This window comes from Sebastes umbrosus, chromosome 2 (assembly GCF_015220745.1).
Source record: "Sebastes umbrosus isolate fSebUmb1 chromosome 2, fSebUmb1.pri, whole genome shotgun sequence".
Classification (NCBI taxonomy): Eukaryota; Metazoa; Chordata; class Actinopteri; order Perciformes; family Sebastidae; genus Sebastes; species Sebastes umbrosus.
In genome coordinates, this window is record NC_051270.1 from 16,265,672 (window position 1) to 16,292,988 (window position 27,317).

Below are 27,317 nucleotides of genomic sequence, written 5' to 3' on the forward strand. Positions count from 1 at the left end.
AAAATAAAAAAAATTAATGCCTTTAATTAAACTGCAAGACACGTGTTGTAGCTACATACCGTCCACCTCAGCAGAGAACGAAGAAATGTCTGGCTGAGTCTTTCCTGAGTGATGTCACCGACACAAGCCAACCCAGAGCCCTCGTCACCGTAGCTTATGATGTAGCGCAATGCATGCGGGGCTCGGGCCGAAAGTGCCAGGTGGAAGCCTCCACAGGCTGCATTACGCACAGGCTGGCAGCCGGGCACTGCCAGGCTCGGCGGTGCGTAATGCGCGGAGACAGCAGCCTCCAAACTCTGCCATTTTGGGGGAGAGGGCCCGCAAGGTGACTTGAGTTCTATACTGGCACACACAGAGGGATAAGGAGAGGAGACGCTGAGCGCGGACAGAGACATGTGTGCGCACCGTCCACACAAGGCATAAAAACAGTTATTAGTGACATGATCTTGTTCGAAAAAATGTGACGGGGAAGCCTCAGATTGTTTGACAGAGGAATTGTGTTGCTTTAATGACACGAGTCCGTGCTGCCTACTAACTGAGAGAGTAAAGTGCTCCATGCTGCAGGTTGATTGAGGACCTCCCCCCCCCTTACTGGAAGCATAAAGCAACTGATGTTTTGAGTTGTGATTTCAGAAAATCATCATCTGGATTTTATTTTAAAGGATGGAAGGAGGAAAAGAAAGAATAAACTAAGACACAGCCAATACACTTGTAGGGCAGATGAATAAAGTGACAAACAAGCAATCAGATACATAATGTTTCTTTCTTTTCTGTTTGTCTCTGCCCAGGCTTCTACCTCTCTCCAGATCAGAGTATGTGTGCGGAGTGTGACTGCCATCCAATGGGAGCATCGCAGCGTGGTTGTGAGAGCCAGACCGGTCAATGTGTGTGTGCCCATCCCTCAGTGGGAGGGCGACGCTGTGACCAGTGTCGAGACATGTTCTTTGGATTCAACCCTGGCCTGGGCAGGTAACTCACATAAAGTCAGTCTCACACACACACACACACACACACACACAGATGAACACCATATCTGCAGGTTGTACATCCTGTAAAGCTTTTATCCATTAATTGCACCACCTGCACACACACAAACACACAAGCAGCTCCACCTATGAGCACATACACCAGCAGGTGCAGTCTCTGTAAGGACAGTTTACAGATTAGTTGGCAGACATATGACTTACATGAGTTAAGAGCTGCTTTGACCTTTACCGCTCATGTCTCTACCTGCAGGCTATCTCACACACACAGCGCCACACACACAACTTAAAACACGCATACACAAATGTAACTGTACACGTTACGTCATGTGCAATACTGGTACGCACACACGTACCGTTCCTCTCAACAGGGTGTCGTAGCGGATAGATGATCCACAGACTGTTTGACTAGTGGTCCAGTGTGTGTGTGTGTGTGTTAGCTGACCTTGCCTGATAGCTGTATTCCCCTGTGTTCAGGCTGTGGCTGAGATCTCCTCACAGCAGAGAGGGATAGAACGATGGAAGGAGGGAGAAAAAACAAGAGATTGATAAAGAGTTTACTTTACAAAGAGATTAAGGAAGGAAGCACTCGGAAGAAAAGAAATGGAATAATTAGAATATGAGAGAATATGGATAGGGGATAGGGCTGTCACAATATCACATTTTCACTACACAATTATCGTGGCCAAAATAATTCACAATAACGATATTATTGCTATATATGGAAATTTGAAAGAAAAAAAAAGAATACTATCAGTCAAATTAATATTTAACTTATTGTGCATTTTGTCTCTTTTTTGGCTTTTTTTGAGGCCCTGGATTATTTACACCATATTATCATATGTCTATTATTAACATGATATCAGTATTTCATTTTTAAATATCACAGTCATTGTCAATACGGGTATATCACGACACGGGATGTCCTTACGTGGGAAGATAGTTACAGCAATAAATAAAAACATGGAAATAGAGAAAGATGGGAAATATGGTTGGAGACACAGATCTTGTAAAATGCACGCATTAATGAAGCCTTTCCCGGACTTATTGATTGTACCAGTGTGGCGAGATGGTACCTCTCTCTCTTGTTTGATTTATACTTGCCGCTCGTGAGTGTCTGCACGGCCAAAGTGATGTCACACCATCAGCACAAATCCAAATTTGTCTAACTACGCGGACGGGCATTGAAAATGGAGAAATTTGAGGAGCTTTGACAATGTCTGTTCGTTGCAAGAAAAAAAATCCGTAGTATAAAAGATTCAAACGCTTCCTTGTCACGATGCCACGTCAGCTCATGTCCATGCACCCGTCCTTGCGGAAAGTATAACAGAAACTTCTCTCTCTCTCTCTCTCTCTCTCTCTTTCTTCTTTTCTTCACTTTTTCCTGTCTTATTTTCTTTCATTGTGCTGGACAAATGACAAATAAAGTCTTAGGTTATTACTGCTCAATGCTTTTCTCGTGCCCAGAGTCGCTCCATAATAAGGATTTCTTCATCTAAATATCATCAAGTAATTTATCCTCCCCCTTCAATCAATAGGCTTTACACAAATGAATTTACACACACACACACACACACACAAATTGATGTGTGAGCGGTTGGCTGATGTTGTAGTCCTGTGTCTCTGTGTGTCTCCATGGAGAACCGGGTCAGAGAAATGCTGACCGCTGTTAACTTCATCACAGGGAAATATGATGGTAATTCTGCCTGGGGGGATTAGATATTGGCACATGCACACATTCACTTACACACATGATTTTATTACAAGGGATTACATATGTAATATTATAATACTCTGAAACCTACAATAACATACAATGTGTGGTATCGGGACCTAAACATTTTTAAAAGTAATTTTAAAAGTTATCACATGACACATTATCATTGTGACAATTTTATGTTAATTTGCACACAATTCCCTGCATGTCGCTGTCAAATGCTTGTGTGTATTAGTATGCTAAATCTCACTAAATACACACAAATTACTCTCTCTCTCCATTTCATACACATACTGATACTTTGAGGCTGATGAAAAAGGAGAGAATTGGTGTGATGTTGGTGTTTTTCTGTCTCCTTGGGAATGGAGTGAAGGTCGAGTCACTATGGCATTTGTGTGCATGTGTGTATTTGCACCAGTGTGTTTTTGAGACTGTGTGTGTGTGTTTGAGCACCAGTTGACAGGACAAATTTGCGGCTCGTTAAGAGGCTGTGGCTTTTCACACAGCAATAAAGGAGGTGTAGCGGTGTGTGTGAGAGAGAGAGAGACCGGGCATGTGAGTAGAGTATGTGTAAGAAAGAAAAACACACATGGATTGTGTGTGTGTGTGTGTGTGTGTGTGTGTGTGTGTGTGTGTGTGTGTGTGTGTGTGTGTGTGTGTGTGTGTGTGTGTGTGTGTGTGTGTGTGTGTGTGTGTGTGTGTGTGTGACAGTAATAGGGTTTATATAGTGTTACTCTCTATGTCAGTGTAGTGTGTATGTGAGTGTGAGCCAAACATCTTCCAACAAGCACATGTGACCGTGTGTGTGTTTGTGTGTGCATATGACTGTGTGGAAAGGTGTGAGGTGGCTGGCCGGATGATCACCCGCCGCCCAGCCCCAGTGAGGGTAACACCACACCGGTGACCCAGACACATACACCGTCAGACACACACTCTCCCACACGCACACGCACACACAGACACACATACAGATTTTGACAACTCTAAGGGGGAATGCATTTTCTGTGAAGTTAGTTTCACAGTTAGGGGATGATGGTGGGTGGGATAGGGAATAGTGAGGGTCTCCCTCACAGTGTTAAGGTGAAGACCCAACACCTTTCAGACACACATACCACAAGTTATATTTGAACACTTAATGCACACTAATGCAGATACATTTCAGAATCGTTCTCTATTTTCGGCCTACCAACCATATACGCTATTCAAAAGGTACAGTTTCTTAATTAACAAGGGTCTGGTAATGATTTTAAGTGTTTTGATGTTGTTTTCAACCAGCTAGGTGTAAACACAAATGAAATTGTGGACCGTGCAAAACGTCTTAATGATTTTCTTTTCTTTTTTTTTCTTTGCTTGACCAGATGCCAGCCTTGTGCATGTGACCCAGCGGGCAGTGCCAATGGTTCATGTCATCCAGACTCAGGGGTGTGCGTGTGTAAGCTGCTGGTAACTGGAGACAAGTGTGATCGATGTCAACCTGAGGCGAGTCATTTCGACCCTGAGAGCCACTTTGGCTGCAGCAAAGGTTTGTTTTACATGCTAACACACACACACACACACACACACACACACACACACACACACACAAGTGCAAAACCACACACCGACTTAATGACTAGTCAAGTACTAGTACATTTAAAAAACAACTGCTGTTGAACATGTACATAATATAAATGAATACAAAGCAAACAACAATAAGAACAGAGTAAACCAATGAACATAATGTGGGCAGAATAGCAGTATAATTGTTGCAGCGCAACAGAAGATAAACTTAAAGGCAGGGTTGACGATGTTATCCAGTATACACTATTTGTTATCTTGGTTGAAATGGTCTTTACACCCCGACAGCGATCCATTACTTATGAGCTCTGAAAAAGGACTGGAAAAGAGCCGTGATCTGTAGCTGCTGTAATCCTGTAAAAACGTCTACCAATCACTGCCTCGCGGTGCGCTTGGAAAGAACCAATCAGATGCCTCCTTGCCTCCCTGCTCATACTCTACCCTTGGCGTGCACCAGCCTGAACTCAAAGCGCGTCGCCGCCGCAAGTTTACTGGAGAATGGAAGAGAACTAAGCCAAAAGTAGCACGCGGTTTCTTGTCATGAAGCAGCATTGTTGAGTTGAGGTCCTCTCTCTGCTCTGTGTCTGTGAAGTAGTTACGATGCGGCGGTGCTCGTGCATGTGTGTGGGGGGTGTTGCCTTGGAAGGAGCCCCGAGGGGAGAGGGTGGGTTTAGATGGAGCTCCTGAGGCTATGCTACGTTCAAATTATGCTAGCTTTCCAACATCGTCGACCCTTTCTTTAATCAAACACCAGCAAGAAGAGGTGAGTCTTCAGCAGCGACTTAAATGATTCTATGGTCTGAGCTGTTTTAATATGAAAAGGTAAGCTGTTCCAAAGATTAGCGGCAGCCACCGCAAAGGCTCGGTCGCCACTGTTTTTGAGTGTAGTTTTGGGGACATCCAGGAGGATCTGATCGGCCGACCTTAGTGCTCTAGAGTATGAAAATGCAATAGTTCTGCTAGATAAGGTGGTGCCAGCCCATTTCAAACTTTAAAAAACAAGCAATAAAATCTTAAAATCAATCTGGAAACAGATAGGAAGCCAGTGGAGGGAGGCCAAAACTGGTGATATGTGATCACATTTTCTTTTTCTAGCTGTTTCCCCCTGTTTCCAGACATTGTGCTAAGTTAGTATAGGCTACAGCTGCTGGCTGCAGCTTCATATTTATCATACACACATGAGTGGTATCAATCCTCTCATCTAACTCTCGGCAAGAAAGCGAATAAATGTATTGTTGAACTATTCCTTAAAGCATCAGCAAAGATTCAGGGGGCTTGCTTACTTATTGCTGACACTAGTAACACATTTACAGGGACAAATGGTTTATGTTGCTTTTGTGTAAAATTACATAATTGAATCTGTTTAGTCTATATTTGTCACTGTTTATCTCTTTCACTATTTCTGTCTGTGCAGCACCCTCCCAGCAACCTGCACCAGTAGGTTTTGCTCTCAGTTATTCTTCCATTCGTCTCTCTTGGCATCCGCCTGACTCCCCAAACTCAAACAGACTCAACTACAGACTCATCAGGGATGGACAGTCAGTGCATAGCATCCAAAGTCACTATCCTTTCAGTAAGTATCCACACTGGTTTTCAATCAACTTTAATCTCCTCCTTACTATTTTGTTGTTTTCCAAACTAATTTCCCACCTTCCTTCTTCCCTCTCTTCTTTCAGGCCCTGAATCATTTGAAGATACTGGTTTGTTTCCTTACACCAACTACTCTTACTGGCTAATAACAGCTAATGTGGCCGGTGCGACAACAAGTGCATCAGCCTCATACCAAACTTTAGGTGCACCGCCGGAAGCAGAAGAGCTCCATTTAAACCTTGTAGGACGACCCGGTCCAACCACCGCTAGCTTTAACTGGAGCACGCCGCGAAATGACACGGGCCCAGTGGAAAGGTTAGTAAGGAGAGAAAGGAGGTGAGAGTTTAGAGGCAGAGCACCCTGGACTGAAGTCAAAATTCAGATTCACATGCACTCCAACTTGTGGGTCTTCAAAGTGAGAAACAATTTTCAGTTGCTCTGCCTATAGACTATGTTGTGGTTCTGACTGCCATCTTTAACTGACACACATTACAAAACCATGTGACCTAGTGGCGTGCTAGGGAGAGATGGAAAAATTAAGAAAAGAGGAATTGATTATCACAATTTTTCTCTCCCTCAGGTTTGTCTTATCCTCTACGCAGTCTAGAGGAGCAGAGCCTGTCATTCACTACACAGGCTTATCTACAGAGGCTGTGGCAAGTGGTCTAAAGCCCTTTACCCAGTACACGGCAACACTGGAGGTAGGTGGGGCAAATAGCTCTCATTTCCAATAAAAAAAATATAGATATGTGAAGCAACTGTACCCTCAAAAGGATATTGCAAGTATGCTTGAGCCACCACAACCGATGCACATTTTCAGCATGTACAGCCTAGAAAATGAAAATGACAATACTCTAACCTTGTCTACAGGCGTGCTCTTCTGGGGGGTGCACTTCTACCCCACCACTGTCTCTTCTGACGGCCTCCGGCCCCCCACAAAACCAATCCCCACCCAGCGTCACTGCTACAGGACCTCATACACTGCAAGCTTCCTGGGAGCCCCCCAGTCAGCCAAATGGTAGGACCCCAAACATACATGCACAAACACAAACTGTACACACATCACATATTCATACAATCAAAAATGCACATGTATATGTGTTTATTAGAAGTATATTACAATTACACAACACAACAAATATATACATTATTAATGTCCATGCCAGAATGAATAATACACTAGGGAAATCACAAACACACACACATTTTAAATAACATGAAACACTTGCCTAGTTGCATGGCTTTGAGGCCTGTGTCACTGAAGAAGTATGAGAAGCAACTAATACCACTACACACACACACACACACACACTCACACACAGAGGAATACGCACTGAACTGGAACTGCCTTTGGTAAATCCAGAGAGCTTTGTAATGGCTCTAAGGCTCAGTGTCATACAAAGCCCTGTAACCTGGGTTTCTCTCTGTGTTTGTGTCTCGTTTTTTTCTCTCTCTGTTAATCTTTTCCCCTCCCAGTGTCATAGTACGCCTTGTTACATGGGTGTCTCTGTGTCTCCTTCCTTCATTCCCTCTGTCATCAGTCCATTGGTTGATATAGCTCTCAACTTTTTTGATCTGGGTTTGTTCCTTGACTTGGCGAGCCCTGTCATTTTTCCTGAATCAGCTGAGATAGTCTCAACTAGAAACATGGTTCATTCTAGCAATTTGGAAAACTTAAGGTTGAATGATGTAACAATATAGAAAAATATAGAAACTGAAGAAGAGATTGACTGGGAGAGATCAATTTTAAATGCAGCGCAACAGTGCATCTGCCAACACCAGTTTTTGTTTTTCCTGCTTAAATGGGAGTATGTACAAACGCAGTATTTGCCTGGTTGGCATTATTACCTTCTCAATTCTGAATTGCAAATGTGGAGTCTCTCCACAGTAGTGCGTTTGTATTTTTTGTTTATGTCATCTGCCCTCAGCTTTTCACCACTACCTTTTCTTGACTTTTCTCCACGTTGCTTTGGCTTACTATAAATAGATTTGTTTTAATTTTAATATTCTCAGACATCAAAGATGAAAAAAATCACTACTGCTTTACTTGCTCTATATACCATTATCAGTGGTTGAGGATGTTTATTCAATCTTGTGAAGGGCTCATTCCACGGGTGTAATATGGTCTGTATAAAATGCAAGAGCTAAACAGGACTAGCCAGGACTTAGTCATTATTAGCCAGTTTTCTACTAAAGGGCCTAACACTGGCCAGAGCTTTCTCATTATTTGTGGTGTTAGATTTTCCTCAAAACAACATTATTGTGTTAAAGAAAATTATAGCATCCTGTTGCCAATAGGGGTGAGTATTAGCAGGACTGCAGTTTCTAATACACACTTGATGCTTTGACTCTTTTATCATAAACAGGCAAATTGGCACTCTGTAGCTGCAACTGTTGCTTCCCTTATTTGATTTCAGAAATAACTGTTTAGCATTTACCTTTGTTGTAGTCATCAGTACTAATATTTTGCATACCGTCTTCCTTTTTTTTTTGCTATTTTGCTTTCTGTCCAGGTGTTATCACAAGGTATGAGGTTTTTCTACGTGGGCCAATGGAATCACAGAACATTTCAAGTCCGGCTGTTGAGAAGCGAGTTTTCATCAGCGCTGGTTGGCTGGATCCAAGCGTTTCCCAAGAAGCACAGCTAACCAATAGGAGCACAGTCTCACCCCCTGAGAACAGTACCATCGTAGGAGGTCTGCAGGCGTTTTCCACCTATCAGATGAGAGTCGTGAGCATCAATGTGGCAGGAAGTGTCACATCAGGGTGGACCACAGCACGCACCATGGAGGGAGGTTCGTATAGATCATGATCATGGCTCCAACCAGTGGGCATCTCTAGGGTCTGAAAAGTGAAGCCAATGCAGAACTGCCTTAAACATGATTTAGTTCTAGTAGCCAGCAGGGGGCGACTCCTGGTTGCAAAAAGAAGTCTGATTGTATAGAAGTCTATGAAAAAATGACCCTACTTCTCACTTGATTTCTACCTCAGTAAACATTGTAAACATGAGTTTATGGTCTCAATCGCTAGTTTCAAGTCTTCCTCAATACAGCATGATGTTCATTTAGTAAATTATGGTCCCATATAGAGTCAAATAAACCATAAAGCAGGAGATGCTTTAGGGCGTGGCTACCTTGTGATTGACAGGTCGCTACCACGTCTTAGAACTTTAATCCTTTGACAGTGTGTTTTCAGTTCATGAAACTTAGTTATAACCTTTTTGGTCGCCTAAAATGTCTTATTCAGAGTTCGGTTATAATCAGCTCCACCCTCTCGTGTCACTTCTGGTTGCAAATAACCAAGATGGCGACGGCCAAAAACCAAGTTGGAGGCGGCCAAATTGCCAATCTCAAGGTTTCTCCATACAGTAGATAATGAATCATTTCTTATTCCCTTTGAGTGTTGTTAAATGATAGACTCTGCCAATTGGCTACAACCATGGCTGAATGCTGAGGCCAATGTGGATTTTTTTTGTGGATTGTTTTTTAATACAAGCTATGGCCTAAATTTGACTTCCTCTAATATGAATCTGGTCCGGTTGCTCCTCGGTAGTAAGGTAGGTAGTTAGGTAGATGAATCAGAAAGATTCGAAAATGGGTGTTGCTGTATTAGATTTGATTGCTTTGTTGCTCTGGATTAAAATGTTCAGATGCAATGTCTTGTGAATGCTGTGGTTTTGACCTTTCCTCAAGCAGAAGAATGCAGCATAAATTGTGGGCAAAAATATTTAAATGATGACAGAAATCAGAGATCTGAGTACTGTAATCAAGTGATGTTTTGGTCAAAATCTGTCCACCAGATGCTGATGGATGTAATAAAAAAAATAATTGTATTAAATTAAAAAACACAGGCATTTGTCAAAAGGAATGTAGAGAAAGGAAGGAAGGAGGGAGGAAATAAAAACTGCGTGTGGGGGAGGGGAAACTCATTAAGGTATTTGAATTTCAAATAGATGATATGGCTCATTAGGACTAAACGATTGCCTCCAACATCACTCTAAGCTATGTGTCTGGATAACAAGCATATGATAACACCATTTTAAATGTGGAGTGTGTGTCAGTGTTTGTGCACGTGCGTGCGCTGTGTTAGAGAGAAAGAATATGACTGGTGATGTCTACCATGAATCACATTTCACAGCATATTTCACAGTTAGATGCCATCAACAGTAGAATAAAAGATTCCTTCTCTCTAATCTGTCATGTAATAGTGGCTATCACAACCATAGAATTATAGAATACTTAAATCCATTAAATCCACATAATATCCACTAAGTCTCGATTTTGAATGTATGTCTTTGTGTCTAAATTAGTATTTTATTTTTTATTAACTCAATAAAAAGGTTAATTTTGAATGTATTAGGTGGCTGTCAACGGAAAATTTAACTAAAAATATTAAGAAATCAACCAATCTAAATACTTAGATTAGATTAGCTATTAATTTGAGTCATATTCTCCGTTGCTCAGTTCGTACCAAATATGCATAAATGGTTTGTTAGTGATTAGTTCATCATTAATGAATGTGTAAATATGGTGTATGATGTGTATGTTTTATACATGTATGGCTATGTTTCCAGTCCCAGAGTTGATGGCTCCTCCAGAAGTGTCTGCACAGTCATCCACCAGTCTCAAAGTTGCGTGGAGCTCTGCTGAGGGTCAAGGAATCATCGCCAGAGGACAAGTCACAGAATATCGGGTCAATCTGCTCACTGAACAGACCAACAATCCCTACGCTCCTCCGGTTATTAGTCAGGTAAGATGTACACACACACTATCCCTTGCACATAATGAGCAGGACAACTATAAAACTTTAAAACTTTCAGTTGAAGGAAAATTGCGGCAATGGCTAGAAGTCAAGGTAAAAATGCTTTACATATAGTTTTGGTAAATGCTGTTGGATTAGCTCAGCCTCCGTACAACTGATGTTTCACCATGCTTTTCTTGTGTAGAAAAAATTCACACCTGTAGCTGCAGTAAAGTTTTGGAAGCAGAAAATGAATTAATATGTAATTGACCCAAACACTTAAACTGGCCAGATAATGTAATGAATTGTGATTTGCTATGTCAGGCACTCGAAAATCACTGATATCCTACCAGATTATGTTTAATTAAACGTGGTTGTCTGATGGTCACATTTATTACACAATTAATCGTGCAGCTGAAGTGTATGGGTTGTCAGGTCATGTGAACAGCAACTACACCATCAGAGTGTGTGTGTACGAAGTTAAAGTGGTCACTGTGTATAACTCTGTTTTTTTGCTTCTGTTTCTCTCCTCTTTTCTTCCAAATTAAGTTTTAATTCCCTCTTTGTCTCCCTTTTTCAGGTCTTACACAGGGCGGGACCATCGTCACAGCCTGTTTATTTAGTGAATGGACTGAAGCCTTACCATGTGTACAACTTCACTGTTACACTCTGCACAAAGACAGGTTGCATTTCCAGTCTGCCAAGCACAGGACGGACCCTACCAGCAGGTAAAACAAAAAGATACGCACACAAACAGACAAACAGAAGCACACGTACATATGGCTTCAAAACAGTAATCAGCTTTGTAGAAAACAAGTTTGAAAATAGGGAAATGCTGATAGTGCCAAAATATTCAGTTACGTACTACGTGCATTATTGAATCATTAAAGTGTGCGGTATTCCCTTCACAACAACTGCAACACAGGCCTCTGACAGATGCACACGGGCATCCAAAAGCACACAGTCAGTCATCGGGTACTTGAGTGGCGACAGCATTGGTCGCGTTAACCAGAGGGGATATTCATGGCGCGCGGCAGTAAAAACAATTTACTGTTAATTACAAGGAGAAAAATGTGGCGTAGCACACACTTCCTGCTGGCCATGAATCAAACACACACAGAGTTACAGAAACCCACACACAGTGTCTCTCTCGCTCTTGTAGATTTATAACCAGAATGGAAGTAGAATGAATTAGCTGTGTTTAATAACTCAGGCACAAATCTATGGGCCTGAGATGAGCGCTAATTGATCAGTGCGGGATGACACACACACACACACACACACACACTTGCAGATTTTTTATTCAGTGTCTTTATCTGACAGTTTTTCTCTGACAGTCTGTTGCTTTCTCACTTTTTCACTCACTCCATCCTTCACTTCTATCTCTACCTGCTTGCACTTAAACACAAAATAGCACATGGCAGCAGGGAAACATGAATCAATCTGCAATATACATATTGCACACACACACACACACACAAACACACACGCCTGACCCTCCAACACACTTTTCCATCTGTTCACTTGTGCTCTCTACTCTTGCGGCTTATTTTATGTCTTTTTCCGTTTTGTTTTTGTTTTGTTTATCCCTTTAGGTATATAGACAATGGGTGCGCTTAGTGGTTGTGAAAAAAAAAAACCTTTCATCTATAAATACTTGCTCAGGGATTTGAGCTTTTGAACGTACTCTAAACAGCTACATCTGTTGACATAGCGAATATTTTTATTTCATACAATTCTCAAAAAGTCCTTCCTTGTGTTTATTGTGATGAATGATACCTCGTATTGTAATCGGTGGACTTTTTAAATGTATTTTTAATGGCTACATCTGTTGACACAGCGACAATGTTTATTTCAAGTGATTCCAAAGACTTCTCTTGACTGTAATACAGTACAATACAATATGGCTTATTGTACCCAGTTGACTTTTTGAATGTATTTTTAACAGCCACATCTGTTGCCACCATTTTGTTTCATCCAACGCCAAAGATGTCCCTTGTTTCAACTATAAGAAATGATAATGGCATATGCCGTTTAGCAGATTTATTTTTAAATCTGCATAGCATGCGCTACTTCATTGGGTGTGGAGCTTCTGTTGTAGCTCCACACCCCATATCACTTTTCCTCATTCAGTTTAACATCATCTCGAGAGTTCACAGAAAATATTTAATAATAACTTTTAGAGCATAATCTAAGATATCAAGAGGTACATACCCCCTTAGTATATTAAAACTGTTTTTCGTCTGTATCCTACCAACAATAGGGAACAGATGAGCTGTAATCATGAGATAAAAGAAAATTTCGAAAAGCCGTTGCCTTCTTTTTATTTTATTATATTTTTTAACATACAGTATATGTGCTGTTCTAGGACATTTGTACATTTCTATACAATTTATATACATATTAATACCACTCAAGTCTTTGCATGCTCTTGTCAATTTTCTACAGTTATTTAAGTTTTAGACAACCATATATTATAAACCATACTACAGTTTTTGTTAATGTTTTTGTTTTTTTGTGGATTTCCGCTTTTACAGAAAGAGACAGAGAGAATTTGCCTGGTCATATTCGCAGTAAACTGTACATATTTCATTAGATTTTAATTTAAGTGATGGGGCTAGGTACGCGTCCTGTGTCTCTGACACAATAAAATCCGAAAGGACGCGCCATATTTTCCACTGATAATCGTGTGTTTGTGTGTGACACATAACACAAGACAACTTTACCATTAATTTCTTTGCTGCTTCAATCGCCAACAGCTGATCTGCTCTCAGCACATCCACTGTCACTTTCTCTGTGTTGCTCAACTACACACTCGCTACGCACACATTGCGCTGCTCTTATACCAACGACGTAATATGTAAACGTGGATTGAACTTAAACCTGGCCTTGGACATTTTCACACAGTAGTAGCCTACTGCGAGCATCAGAGCTTGCATGTGACATTTTACACGTTGTTTTCTTCATCTACTCTTGTTCGTGTTTATATTCTCAATCATAGCGGGAGACACTAAATGCCCTTGCTGCAACATATTTGTGTCATTTTATTTTATCACCAGACTTTCAGAAGACAGCTTTTTACTAGTCTTCAAGTCAAGTCAAGTTTCAGTTTCAAGTTAATACTGTAGTTTCTGACTCAATTCATTTTCTCATTATATCACTTTTGATTTATATAGGCTAATGTTTTATAAATAAAGTTTTTGGATTTTGTTTGTTTAATTTTCAACATACATGAATATGAACATAATTATAACCATATAACATCAAACACAAGTTTAACACTACAATTTGTAAAAAAGCACAAATTTTATTGGAGACCCACTCAATTGACCACCTGTGAGTCCTGAGGACTCATTACAATGGAAACATATCAACATCACTGTAGTTTAGTTTTATTTGTCAATTTTTACGGCATCTGAATCAGAAGTTTTGACAGCCTGTAAAACCAAAATCAACCCTGCTTTCCTCTGTGCTAAGCCAAGTAGAAACCCAAATCCCATTATTCTGTTTACCCATTCTTACCCTGCAGAGAAAAATCCAAACAAATCTTCGTCCTAGTACAAAAAATAAAAAGTTACGATTTATTTTGCGACAATTGCTTACCCTAGTATTTCCTCAAAAGAAATCTATATTGTTGATGTAAAATTCACAGAGCTGCCAAAAAGTTATTACATTTGGTCTTAAAATTGTATATTACAGAAATGAAACGAACGTTGTGATATCTCCTGAATGAAACAGTTTGTGGAGGAAATGATCCTCCCATTAAGTGGTACTCCTAGTAGGGTGTACTTGAGCGTGGTACTGATGCACTGATAAATCTACCACACATAAGGCTGGGCCATTAGAGCCAGCTACCATCTGCTGTAAGTGAGCAGACAGCATCTGCGAAACCACTGGAGTTACACCAAAAGCACATGACTGAACATTAGCGTGCACACTGAGACAGACGTAACGACACAAGCAAAGAGCCCTCTGTCCATGTGTGTGGACGCATTTGCAATTGTTTCAATGTGTGTGTCTTTCCACAAAGTTATCGATCAAGACGTAAAGTGAGTGGCTAATCAGGGACTGATGGTGATGTTTTATGTATCCTACATCCATAAAGGCTTGTTCTACAAGACATACACACAGAGAGACATACACACATACACACTCACACTGTAACACCACTCAACAGAACAGGAACTTTATTGATTTACGCATAATTGGCCTGAGGCCCTTCTTGAGGAGAGAAATATGCATGGCAAGGGATCGCGATGTCAATAAGTGGTGTGCTTGTGTGCGTGGTGTAACTGTACGCTAAGAGCCTGTTAAGACATGTCAGTCGCTGTAAAAACAGAAAACACACACACATGCACAATTGCTCCTGGGAGCTGGCCCATGATTTAGCAGCTTCATTACCATGTCGGCAGCTAAAATTAACCTTTCTGGTGGACTGTTAACCTTGTGTGTGGGTGAACATGTGTGTGTGTGTATGTTTGAGCACACGCATGATAAGGCAAGTGGCTTTCGTCAAACTGAATGTGTCATAGTGTTAAGTACATTTCAGTGAATTAACAAGCAGATACAATAAATGAATACATGACACGCGAAGAATACAAGACAGCACATTAGAATCCCATCGATCACTATAAGGAGGGAAAGCTGTCTCATACAGTGACACAATACACACCGACAAACATGTACACACACACACACACACTCTCTCTCTCTCCTGTCCATAGAAGTCTGTCAAAGTTTGTAGTGTTTTTCCTGATTTGCAAGTTTGGTAAATAGAAGACTGGTTGTTGTACAGTACATGCTGGGCACTAAAATAATTACAACCTGCATCCCCAATAATGCTGTAAATGATTAAGTAATGAGTGAGCAAAGAAATTAAGTTAATGGAGGAATTAATTTTTTTTTCAATTCAATTCAGTATGTTTTATCGGCATGACATTTGAAATGTGTTGCCAAAGCAGAATTACAATTATGAAATACAATGAATGAAATAAACAAAATAAAACAGAATGAGAAAGAAACAGTAAATAACAATATTATATAATAGAATATAATAATATATCACTGGGTCATAGTAAAGCTGCTCATTTTAAAAGATGTTGGGCCTCATGCAACAACTTTTTTGGATTTTTACCCTAAAGGCCGTTTCACACCGGCTGCCTTTTTTTTGTGCGATTAATTTGCACGTCAATATATTTTTTCGAACTGTTGTTTTTGTCATGAATACTTTCACACAGAATGCAACGTTATTTTTTTTTTCGAACTTTCGCACCATGAATAAAGGCATCAAACAATCATATCGTGCGGAACGGGTTGAGTTGCCCCTATATTAACGAAACAACAACACAGAGGCTCCGTAGTCCGAACCAGGTCGGCAAACTTTATTACTCCTTTCAGCCTTGACAAAGGCTGGAGTTACACCAGCGCAGACTCCACTCCTTCTGTTCTTACCTTTCACAATAAAAGACAAGAAGTTAAATGCCAAAAACATCTTGCTGAAGCAGCAGGTGATTTTACACTGTTGTGTGCAACAGACGATGTTCTCCTGCACAACGACTTGCATAAAGACTTTGAGGCTGCTTTTGGAGTGTAATGATAAATTGTGTAATAACATTAACAAGTGGTGTAATAATAATTTTAAATATCACTCATCAATGTTGGTTCGCGCCTAAGACAAATGTTAGATACAAGAAAATGGTTGAATGTTCATACCTGCCGCTTAAGAAAAAACTTGTTTTTGTACAAAGGCTTCTTGCATGAGGCCCATTCAATGTCACTTTCACTTTTAACTTTTCACTGATCACACACAGACACAAACGTCTAGTGGGAAGAACATGTACTTTGATTTTTCCTGTTAAAGAGAAATTATTCTTATTAACTTTTCCAACATTGTAGAATGATAATTGGAGTAATCTGGAAAAAGAAGACAAATATTCTCTGTAGTTTTTAACCAGTCCAGTCTAATCTTTCTTTGTGTTGTAAAGTACACACACTCCCTGTTAACTGATGTCCAGTGCCATCACAGGTGACAATAGCTCTACTAGAGTGAGTGAATCAGTTATAATACCTTCAGTAACACTGTAGTATCACAGTTCACTGAGGTCAGTCCAGTTTGTTCAAACGTCAAAACCAGCGAAGCGTGGTCCATTTAGCCACTAGGTCTCACTCAGAAGCCCAGGAAACATAACTTGCCCCCCGATGCAGTGAGAGACTTGTGTTACCTCATGTACAGATACTACAAGGCTTAGTAGGAGATAAAGGTCTGCTACAGAGAGAGATTCACCACACCAATTTATCTACTTTAATCTTGAAGCAGCCACATTTTTCCATTGCCACCTGCATACTTTCTAACCATCTGCCCCTAATACACATAAACACACGCACACACTGAACACACTGAAACTCTGAGAGAGTAACACTGCTATCGTATAATCTTCACGTTTGGCGTCGGCCTATAGATTTATGTTAGCCATCTTAGTGTTTACTGTTTAGATATTTTGTTTATTGTCTTGGGTCCGGGGTGGCAGAGACGAGGGAATGACTCGTGTTTTCGTTTTGTCCTCCCGACCGACGGGGGACTGCTTTGCCGGGTGGAGAAAGTGCAGCGGAACTTCAGTTGCCGACTATGGCGGCTCAGATTCTGCCGGTGAACACATAAAACAGAACATTTGCTGATCCGCATATCCTACTCCTGGCGGAGTAGTCTCCTGGTGGCGGAGAGGACGAGGCGAGGGTGCGAGTTGTTTTTCTCGTTTCTGCCAAATAGACAAACTATCAAAATGTACACGGCCCCTGTACCTTCAACATGATTGACAAGCCCTCGGGGCAGCTCTAGGTCTTCGTCCTCTCATGTTGGACTGAGGGCAGAATGGACACTACTATAGCAAGTGGTATTACAAGACAGGACGGGCCGGGGCTAGATGGTTAGCATGCACATTTCAGTAGACGTCTTTGACATAACATCAACACTGTAACCTCTTCACATTCTGTTGATAATGTTTGAATGTTTTAAACTAAAATTCTTACACCTTCTCTATAAGCGTATGAATGTAGAATCTGTAGACAACGGGACAAGATTTTGGTATTGGCAACGTTCTGGTTTCCGTTTGTTGTCCATTTGTAGTCCGAGTATCACATGTATCACGTTTGAGCAGGCTTTGGTTGAATGCAGGTTAAAAGTCTGTGTGGAGAGCAAAAAAGGCGGAACGCATTGGCTGAAATGCAATCTCAGAATCCATCGGCTATCGTTTGACGTCAGTTTGGCTTTTTATTTTATTTTTGTTATGACTTATTAACTGAGTGTATACTGGCTTCTTGTGAAAAAATCCGATCATAGACGTCGTCTCTCAATTCCAACTCCATTCTCACGTCTCAGGTTGCTAATCGGACTGTAAACAATGAGCAGCGCACAGAAGAAGAAGTCTTGGCCCAGATATCCGCTGGCTACACCAGAACGCCAGATATATACCCCCTAGCCCCCCGAGGCTAAATCGTAGTCAGACCGATAGCTGATGGGTTCCAAGATTATTCAGACTTTGGCTAAACCAAAAAGATTTTTTTTTTCAGCACTTCATACATCAAAGAAGTGCACCACTGTTTAAAACGAAGTGCGTGTAAGTGTGTGTGTGTGTGTGGCACAGTCAATGTTCTAAATGTCACCATAGCTCAATTTCAATAGACTGGTAAGCTATCGATTGGCAGTAATTTATGGTTTGATGTGCCAAGATGAGCCGCCTAAGACAAGCTGTCCACTTCCCTTTTAAGAGCTCTATTAGAACTCACACTAAAGATGGTCCGCATGTGTGTCACCGAGAGCTAATTTACTCCTACCACAGACCATTTAGACCATTACCGAAACACACACACACACACACACACACACACACACACACACACACAGAAACACAACGATGGAGAGACACTTAATGCACGCACATCTTTCCCATCTCTACACCAGTCCATCACTTGCTTCTCTCTCCATTCCTATATATCTCCTCTCACCATATCAGCCAGTCTCCGGTTGATTTATTTATGATACATGTTGAAGCCACGGCTCACGTAGCGCCCAGCATGTTTCAAAGGGACATTTAATTTAACATCTAAAGTGAAAGAAGGAAATTAAATTGACCCTCTGTTAAATGAAAATTGGACGTTTGTGCAGTCTAGACATACGGTAGGTATGAGATAAATGAGCTTAAGACATGTTTCTACTGAATAGAATAATTTGTTTGATGATTGCAAGTGTTTCTATATGCTCACATTTTACATACATTTAACAAACAAAGCCATGTTGTAAATTAATAAGGCAGCTCACAAATGACAAATATCACAAAAGTTCTTATTTGCATTCAGTCTCTCATTTTCTACCTTTCTCTCCTCAGCTCCAACAGGACTGTCTCTGCCTCAACTATATCCAGTAAATGAAACCACCATTCAGATAGACTGGGACCCCCCAGCCCAACTCAATGGACCACACCCACTGTATCAGGTCTGGAAGAGCATTTACTTGAATACATTATGCCAGTTGGCTTTTTCATCCTCTTTATTTGCGTGTGTTTTTGGCAATATTCATAACCATACGCGGCGTACATAAGTGTGTGCTGGACAAGTGTACAAAAGGTAATTTAGCACCGTTTCAGCCATGCTAGCGCGATGGCTCTAGGGAGGGCAATGTCGGTTGGTCTGTCTTGTCAGTCCACCACTTTGGGCCAGACTGAAATATCTGAACAACTATCCATTGGATTGGCACAAAAATGTGTACAGACATTCATGGTGTCCAGAGTACGAATCCTAAAGACTTGGTTGATCATCTGACTTTTCTTCTGGAGCCACCATGAGGTTGACATTTGTGGTTTTGAGTGAAATGTCTCAACAACTGTTGGATGGATTGCTAGGTAATTGAACGCTTTCAAGCACCCATCTGGATAAATTGTAAACTCTTTGGTGATCTTCTGACTTTTCATCAGGTCAATATGGTAAATGGACTTGCATTTATAGTGCGCTTTTCCAGTCTTCTGACCACTCAAAGCGCTTTACACTACATGTCAATATTCACCCATTCATACACTGATGGCAGAGGCTGCCATGCAAGGTGCCAACCTGTCCATCTAATCTAAATGCTCATTCACACACCGATGGCACAGCCTTCCGGAGCAATTTGGGGTGCAGTATCTTGCCCAAGGACACTTTGACATGCGGACTAGAGGAGCCAGAGATCAAACAGCTGGTCTTCCGATTAATGGACAACCCGCTCTACCTCTGAGCCACAGCCGCCCCAAAGATTTCCAATGTGTCCAATACTTTGGTTTATGACTTAATACATGCAAACTAATAACATTCCCATCAACCTCAGCTGTACTTTGTGTTTATGCTAATTAGCAGATGTTAGCATGCTAACAACATACTAAACTAAGATGGTGAACATAGTGTAAACATTATACCTGCTTATCATCAGCATGTTACCTTGTCATTTAGGGCAAGTTAGCATTCTGACATTATCATTTAGCTCAAAGCACAGCCTCTTAGTGCTGCTATCATGGCTGTAGATTGTTATAATATAGTATTTATTGTGATGTTGGATGTATTTAGCTGAACTTGAATAATGATAACCCTAAAATACACATTTGAGTGTGGTTGCTGTAATAAGTACTGTTATTATTGTTTTTTGTTTTTTTAGGGCTGTGTATTAGCAAGAATCTGGCAATATGATCATGAGACAGGAGTTACGATTCAATATAATGTGATATATTGCGATACAGTAAGCCATATGCAACCATATGCATAAAATCTGAGTAAAAAAAAAACTTTTTATAAGCAATCTGAACTGTGGGATCTGTATTTGCTTTTATCAGTCCATGTAACATCCAACAGCATTGCATTAGGGCACATCTCTTTGCAAATGAAATAAAATATTGAAATCAATACAGTGAATTTGAGAATCTATACAGTATCACAAAACATAATATCGCGATATTCAATATTTTTTCAATATTTTCTTACACCCATATTATTTATCATGATTTCTTTATTTTTAGGTGGAGAGGACAGACGTCTCTCTCTCTGACCCACAAGCTCCTGTTGTCAGAGGAACCAGATTCTCAGGGAACAGTTACTACCAGTTTCCCAATGACACCCTTCCTGCCAACACTGACTTCACAGGTAAGAAAGTATTGTAGATCTAGATACATGCAGGTGTCTGTGTGTGTCAGAAAATGGACGGTATGTCTGTGTGCATTGCTATATACTGTACATGCATGTATATGTGCACATGCATACATACATACATACATACAGTACATGTCTGTGTTTGTTGGTATGTTGCTGTATTCAGATCGCACTGCAGTCTCTCAGTCTTCTAGTGACATTCCTTTAGAATGACTTCCCCAGTCATCTTAAAGGACAATTATCTTTCTGTTTACCAGCATCATCAGAGGGTTGAGCTGCACAGCCAAACATGTTCTGCTTCATCTGAGAACATCACCCAGTCTGACGCTCATAATTAATGACTGCTGATACTAATCAGTGGGATTTGAGCGGGCAAAGCTCTTCGATGCCACTTGAGATTACTTCACTGTCCTGCACAAACCTTGTTTCACCAGTTAGGTTTTTCTGAGTGGACATAATATTTACAGTTGGTTAATATATTAAACATTTCCACGTTAAAACTATATAATAAATTATAAAAATAATAATTTATATCTGTCGGCAAAACCAGTTTTCTAAAACTGATGACAAATTCCTGACTTTGTGCAGATAACAGTTTTCATCTGTAATCCTTATGTGACCGTGATCAACTGTAATTGAGTCAACAAAGCTCCCTGTGTTGGTCACATAATCGTGTGCCATCTAAAACACCAGAAAATGTTTGCCGCCCACAAAGTGTTCATTTTACATCTGAAATAGTAGGAGCTTCCAGCCAAACAGTTTTCATGCACACACACATAGATTTTATTTTTCACGGCATCGGCACGTTAAGTTAAAAATACTGTTTTTGTAAAGGTCCTTTGAAGGTCGCATAGAAATTGAGAAAGAATGAGTGTATTAGGAGAGGTAAGCCACCCTAAATGATAAAAAAAATATATTCAAATCACAATAATAAATGATAATGATCTGTTTATTAGAATAAAAATATGTTTGATTTTGTGACTTCCCTTAGAGGTGAAAACAAACCATGTTTTTACAACACTTTTTTTAATACTTCAGTGTTTATAGATTTTGTTCGGAAATCAATCAGTCATTCAACATAATAAGAAATTCACAACACACACACTAGTCAATTTCTTAATATATTTGTTTATATTGAGACAATCACCATTTTACTTAGAGCATACAAATCTTTAATTACTTAATATCGACAGAAACTTAATTATCAGAATGTCTTTTAATATTTACTATTAACAGTGAGATTATATATATATTCTTGTGTTGACCTCTTCTCCAGTCTCGTTTCTTCACAAAGGATAACTTGTATGTTCTTATGGATGTGAGTAGTCTGAATGTGTATGTCTGTATGAATGTGAAAAAGAGTATGGCTGATACAGCATACATAATAAGCAAATCTTTTTGGGATTATGGTTTATAAAGATCAAAGATCAGATTTTTGTTCTTATGATATCACATCTCTGACCTCCTCTTGTCCTATACAAGCTTACTTCTTTTGGAGCTGAATGATCAGATGCAGTGCATTGTTGTCTTAATGCAAATCTGCTTAAATGTTAAGAAATCCCAACAGCTGTCTTACCTCTTATTCTTTATCTTTACTCATGGTTCACGGTTCTTGTTCATTTCTCTCTCTGAACGCTGTGATTTTTATCCCAAAACAACAAACTATGATTTTCGATCTTCAGCACAAAGGTAAATAGATGTCTCTAAATGCTTCCAGCAAATAGATGATGATTTTTACTATTGAGGGGCGCCTCTCATCTCCTCCACTCTCCTCCTTCATAAAGGGTAATGGATCAGACAATCACTTTCAGACCGGATCTATTCTGGACCATGAATGTGTCGGCAGTCCTCAAACCATCGCCCTTTTACAACCATCAATACTAATAGCATCATCTACAGACAATTATTCCCATCGAAGCGCATGGAACAGCGAACAAATCAAAGCCAAATTGGATTATGAATGTAATGCAGTGTAATGCCCCCTCGAGAGTCAATTGATCACAGAGGAGAGACTCGTCAATCGTTGATGTCTTATGGAAACCTAGTAACTCCGACAATGACAACTGGAACAATTTTAATACGGGTTGAGTCTTTGTAGAGTCTTTTTTGTTCAGTTTCATAATGCAAGAAGAGCCCATGATATTTTATTCAACAAACATCACAACATTTAGATTATGCATTGCTTGGAAATTAGGTTCTTTTGAGTCTTGAGAAAACTTTTCTTTACATGTGAGGTTTCCTGATGGGCTTTCTGTAGGAAACTGCAGGTCACCATTTTTCTCCATCAACATTATGCGCCATTCTAGGAATATTAGTTGTTTGTTTCCATAAATTGTTCATTCAGGTTCTTGCTGCAGGCTTTCCCATTTCCTAAACATATGAATTAAGGGGGCATCTTTGAGCAGAGCCAATACTCTGTATGTTAAATCTAAAATCAAGATTGTTTACCTTGTAAAATCACATGACCTTTGCCCTTTCACTTGTAATTTTATGGCCACTTTACTAAAATTATTTTGGCCGAATAGGTTGTTTTCCATGCGCAATTATTGTGATAGAAGTGGATGTTTCCATAATGATAAGTCTGCTCACTTGTGATTAACGATGCTTCTTAATGCTGAATGAATTTAAGGTACTTGAGGTCAATATTTACCACACTGAATCTTCCTTTAGATAAAAGAGGATTATAACCATATGCAATCATGCTGTGATATGAATACCCTGTGAGTGCTTGTTTCCATAAATGCATGTTAGTCCATTCATCTTATCTGTAATGCGTTTGTATCTAAAGCGCTACAACATGACTTCCTGCTCTCCTTGTTCATCTTTGAATTAAGGATACCGGTTCTAAACAGATTATAAAATCCTCTCTCCTCATTTGTAATTCTTCAGTATTTCAGCCTGAAACGGGCTGATTGGAAGGAGGATGATGGCCTGCTCATATTTTCACTAATCCAGATGTATTTCTACAACCCACAGTAAATGAAGAGAGATGAAACATCACAAACATAGTTTAGAAAAAAAAAAGAAGAATAAATGAATGCAGGAACAAACAGACTTGGATAATTTCCAGACACGTCTAATACAGTACATCGCCGCAGCACCACTGCAGCAACTGAGCAGGAAAGAGGGAAATGTTAAATGATACAAATTATTTTTCCTTAATTAATATGATTGATTGCCAGGCATTGACGTTGAGAGGAGAGGGGGAGAAATGTGTGAAGGGAAAGTTTGCACAGACATCATTAGTTTTTCCCCATTTAAAGATTAATCAGAAGAGGCTGGGCTCTTTAATTCTGTCATTTGTATATTTAATGGGCTGCTGCAGAATCTATGGGTGTAATTAGCTAGCTGCCGCGCTCTCATTAATACGCCAGGCTCTGATTAATGCCAGCACAGAGCTAACATGACTGGAGTTATTCAGGTTATGTTGTGTAGATGATTGCACACAACCTCCACTGTTTACTGAGACAGAGAGAGGAGAAATAATACAATAACACATGAAACAATACCACCTAATAAATAAAACCATACTTAAAACTGTAAATGGCTGAATATTGCTAGTTGTTAATGTTGCTTATTGTGGAATATAACATAAATCCTCTTTGTTCAGTTAGGCACAGAGAGAGGGGAACATTAGATTCATTATGAACAATAAACTCAATTTTAAACAGTCCTTAATAATTTTTAATTTACAAAAGACTCAATTTAAACAATATAATTCTCTCACTTAACAACTCCGGAGTTGATGGTGTGAGTATAATTGGTTTTATGTACTTGTAGGTCATAAAATGTTCTTTACAGTACATTAAGTAATGTATCACTCATGAAAGAAACTTCCAGATTGTGACACAACAGCACTGTGAAGCAACACAGGTTATGTTTATTGACAAAGGTCTCTGAAAACATCATACTCTTCATGTTCTGGACAGAAAAGGAGCTACCCTGACTCGATGTTCTGCTTTGCATGCTGTAGATTACACACAGCCTGGTCCAGTTCAGCCTGGTTTCTACACAAGAATTCTCAACATGTAAAATGTTCATTATGGATTTTACATGCCATGTTTCTGCATGACTAGTTGTGAGGCCTTAGGATAGTGATGTTAGTTGGTCAGTTACTCTCCACACTTTGTCCCAGAGCAGGATATTTTCACATCTAATGGCCAGATTTCCATGAGATTTGGTGGATATTCATAGTCCCTTGCAAAAATGTCCACTACTGCAGAAGAAATATCAGAACGTAATGAACCAATTGCAATGAGCACATTAGCCCATTGTTGACAGCAGGGACTTTCCGCCGGAACTGGGAACCTTTTGAGGAACCCATTGCATTTTGTCTGCAGAGACCAGGGTCTAAATCAAGGACTTTTTACCCCCCAAAAAGGCCCTGGTTGGAGCATAGTACTTTCTGAAAGTACAGGAATTTTCTGGGTGGGGTTTGCAGGGATGACTGTTGCTGATCGGTCAAACACACACACACAATGTCACTGCATCATCTTGTATACCGTTTCATTCATAAAAACAAGGTAATACTCTAGTATTGCTTTAGGACAATTTTAAGACGAGGGGAGAGCATTTCTCTTTGTTTGATAACATTCAAAGTAAAGTCAGGCTTTGACTGCTTCCCGACTCATTTTAAAAAAGAGAGAGAAGAGCAAAAGATCGCTCGAGCGAGCAGAGAGGGCAAGCTGTAGAAAAGACAGACTGCGCGGCGGTTCTGTGAATGAGAGGGGAAAAAGGTTGTTTTCTGATTGTTTCATTGCGACTACGTTCTAAAGTAGAAATAAATAACCAACAAACACTCAACAGATGATTTACTGTGGAGACGGACACGCTTAGTTTAATTTTCCTCCTCTGCATTTCAGTCATTAGATCCAACGTGCATCGGTAAATACTGTGCAGCAGTAAATGTCGTCGCAGTGAGACAAAACCTAAGGGTTTCTGTCCGTGTTCTGGCACACGGCAGGCTGCAGTGTTTACTGCTGCTGCGACCACCAGCAGCTCTCGTTTCATGTCATGTTGCTTTTTCATATGTAATTTGCCTAATCTTCACAGGTCTTTAGACCGCTATGGAAACGCAGACAACAATGGGCTGAAGGAACCTTTTAGTTCCTTGAAAAGTAGTCCCGGGACTAACATTACCAGGAACCTCTTGGTGGAAACCCGGCGAATGTGAACACATTTATGCACTCCAGAGGATGGCCCTATAATCTATTAGATTGTTTAGCACATTCATGGACACTTGATTTTAACAACACCAAAGGGTTCCTTTGGTGCAATTTCAGGAAGTACTTCTCTTTCCAATACTGCTCAAAGCAAAGCAACATTGTCAGTATGTTCATGTAGTTTTTAGTTTTAGTTGTAGACTTTTCTTCTCGTTTACTGAATTTTTGCTCTTAAATATTATGCCAGTGGTTAAAGTAATTACATTGGGGGAGACAAGAGCCATTTTTAAAGAAGTTCATTCATTAAATTTAGATATAATTAACTGATTAGGATGTCCTTACTTTTACATCAAGTATTTATCAACTGCATTGACACGTGTAGTACTTGTGAGGTGTGAAGGCCTGTTGTGGAAAAAGTTTGTGTCTACTGAGCGTTCTATTGACCGTGTATGTTTCTGTGAGGCTTTGGTGTGCGCTCTCAGGTGAACAAGTGCATGCTGGTGTTTTGTGTTTGTGTGCGTGTTTGCATGTACTCAGTATGTGTAACAGAGACACCTGTCAGGATGTGTGCTCAGGTTTGTCTGTTGATGGCTCCAAAGTGGTTGTCAGTGTGAAGTAGCACAAGTCCTGTGGGGAAATCTGAAGGAAGTAATGCTGAGCACGAGCAGTGTCACTTAGATGCTGTACATTTGGACCAAACACCGTGACCGAACATGTGTTGACAGTCTATCCCTCCCTATTGCACAGACTCACACAAACATGTTGTGCATAATCTAAACACCAACAGTTGTCTATTGTCACCTTACAAATATCTGTTCCAGACATTATTATAACGACATATACAATATATACAATTCTTTATAAAACAAAGATCAATACAGGACATGCTGTATACCTGCGTAGATACATTATTAGTCACATTGACCTTTCTGCCGTTGCAAATAAGGTCAGAAGAACTATTTGAACAATCCTTTACACCATTATAACTGTTTGGCAACTGTGGGGCTTGGATTGGACATCTTGAATAATTTATCCAAAGTGGTTTCCTTATAAACACAGCATGACATGAGGAAACTCACATTCTGGAGTTAAGACAGTGGAAAAAAGCACAATGCTTCGCAGAAAAGTTTAAGATATTGCACAGCATTCCTGTATATGAAGATATACCAGAATGCATCATCATTTACCATTTAAGGATCTTTACACACAGCTGTTTGTACTGTATATACAGTATGAACTCCTGTGCTAATGAGGCAGGAATAATAGCTTTGCTTCTTCTCCTTTGTCAAATCCTATGAGTGTGTGTTTCGGTCACACGGGCTTGTAACATTGATTCATGTTTTGGCTCTGTCCAAACCAGTGGTATCCTCCAGGTCTAAAAAAAATGAAGCCAGTGCTTTAAAC

The 27,317-nt window shown here is 40.1% G+C and overlaps 1 protein-coding gene across 1 annotated transcript in view; it reads left to right on the top strand.

Annotated features, from left to right (window-relative positions):
- The window catches only part of ush2a (Usher syndrome 2A (autosomal recessive, mild)), a 239,883-nt gene that overhangs the window by 65,209 nt on the left and 147,357 nt on the right, over positions 1-27,317 (top strand). Inside the window, 11 exon segments of the mRNA XM_037752115.1 lie at positions 789-969; positions 4,059-4,222; positions 5,672-5,830; positions 5,934-6,162; positions 6,428-6,548; positions 6,718-6,865; positions 8,361-8,642; positions 10,421-10,596; positions 11,168-11,315; positions 18,969-19,075; positions 20,622-20,745. Of these exon segments, the coding sequence (XP_037608043.1) occupies positions 789-969; positions 4,059-4,222; positions 5,672-5,830; positions 5,934-6,162; positions 6,428-6,548; positions 6,718-6,865; positions 8,361-8,642; positions 10,421-10,596; positions 11,168-11,315; positions 18,969-19,075; positions 20,622-20,745 (1,839 nt within the window).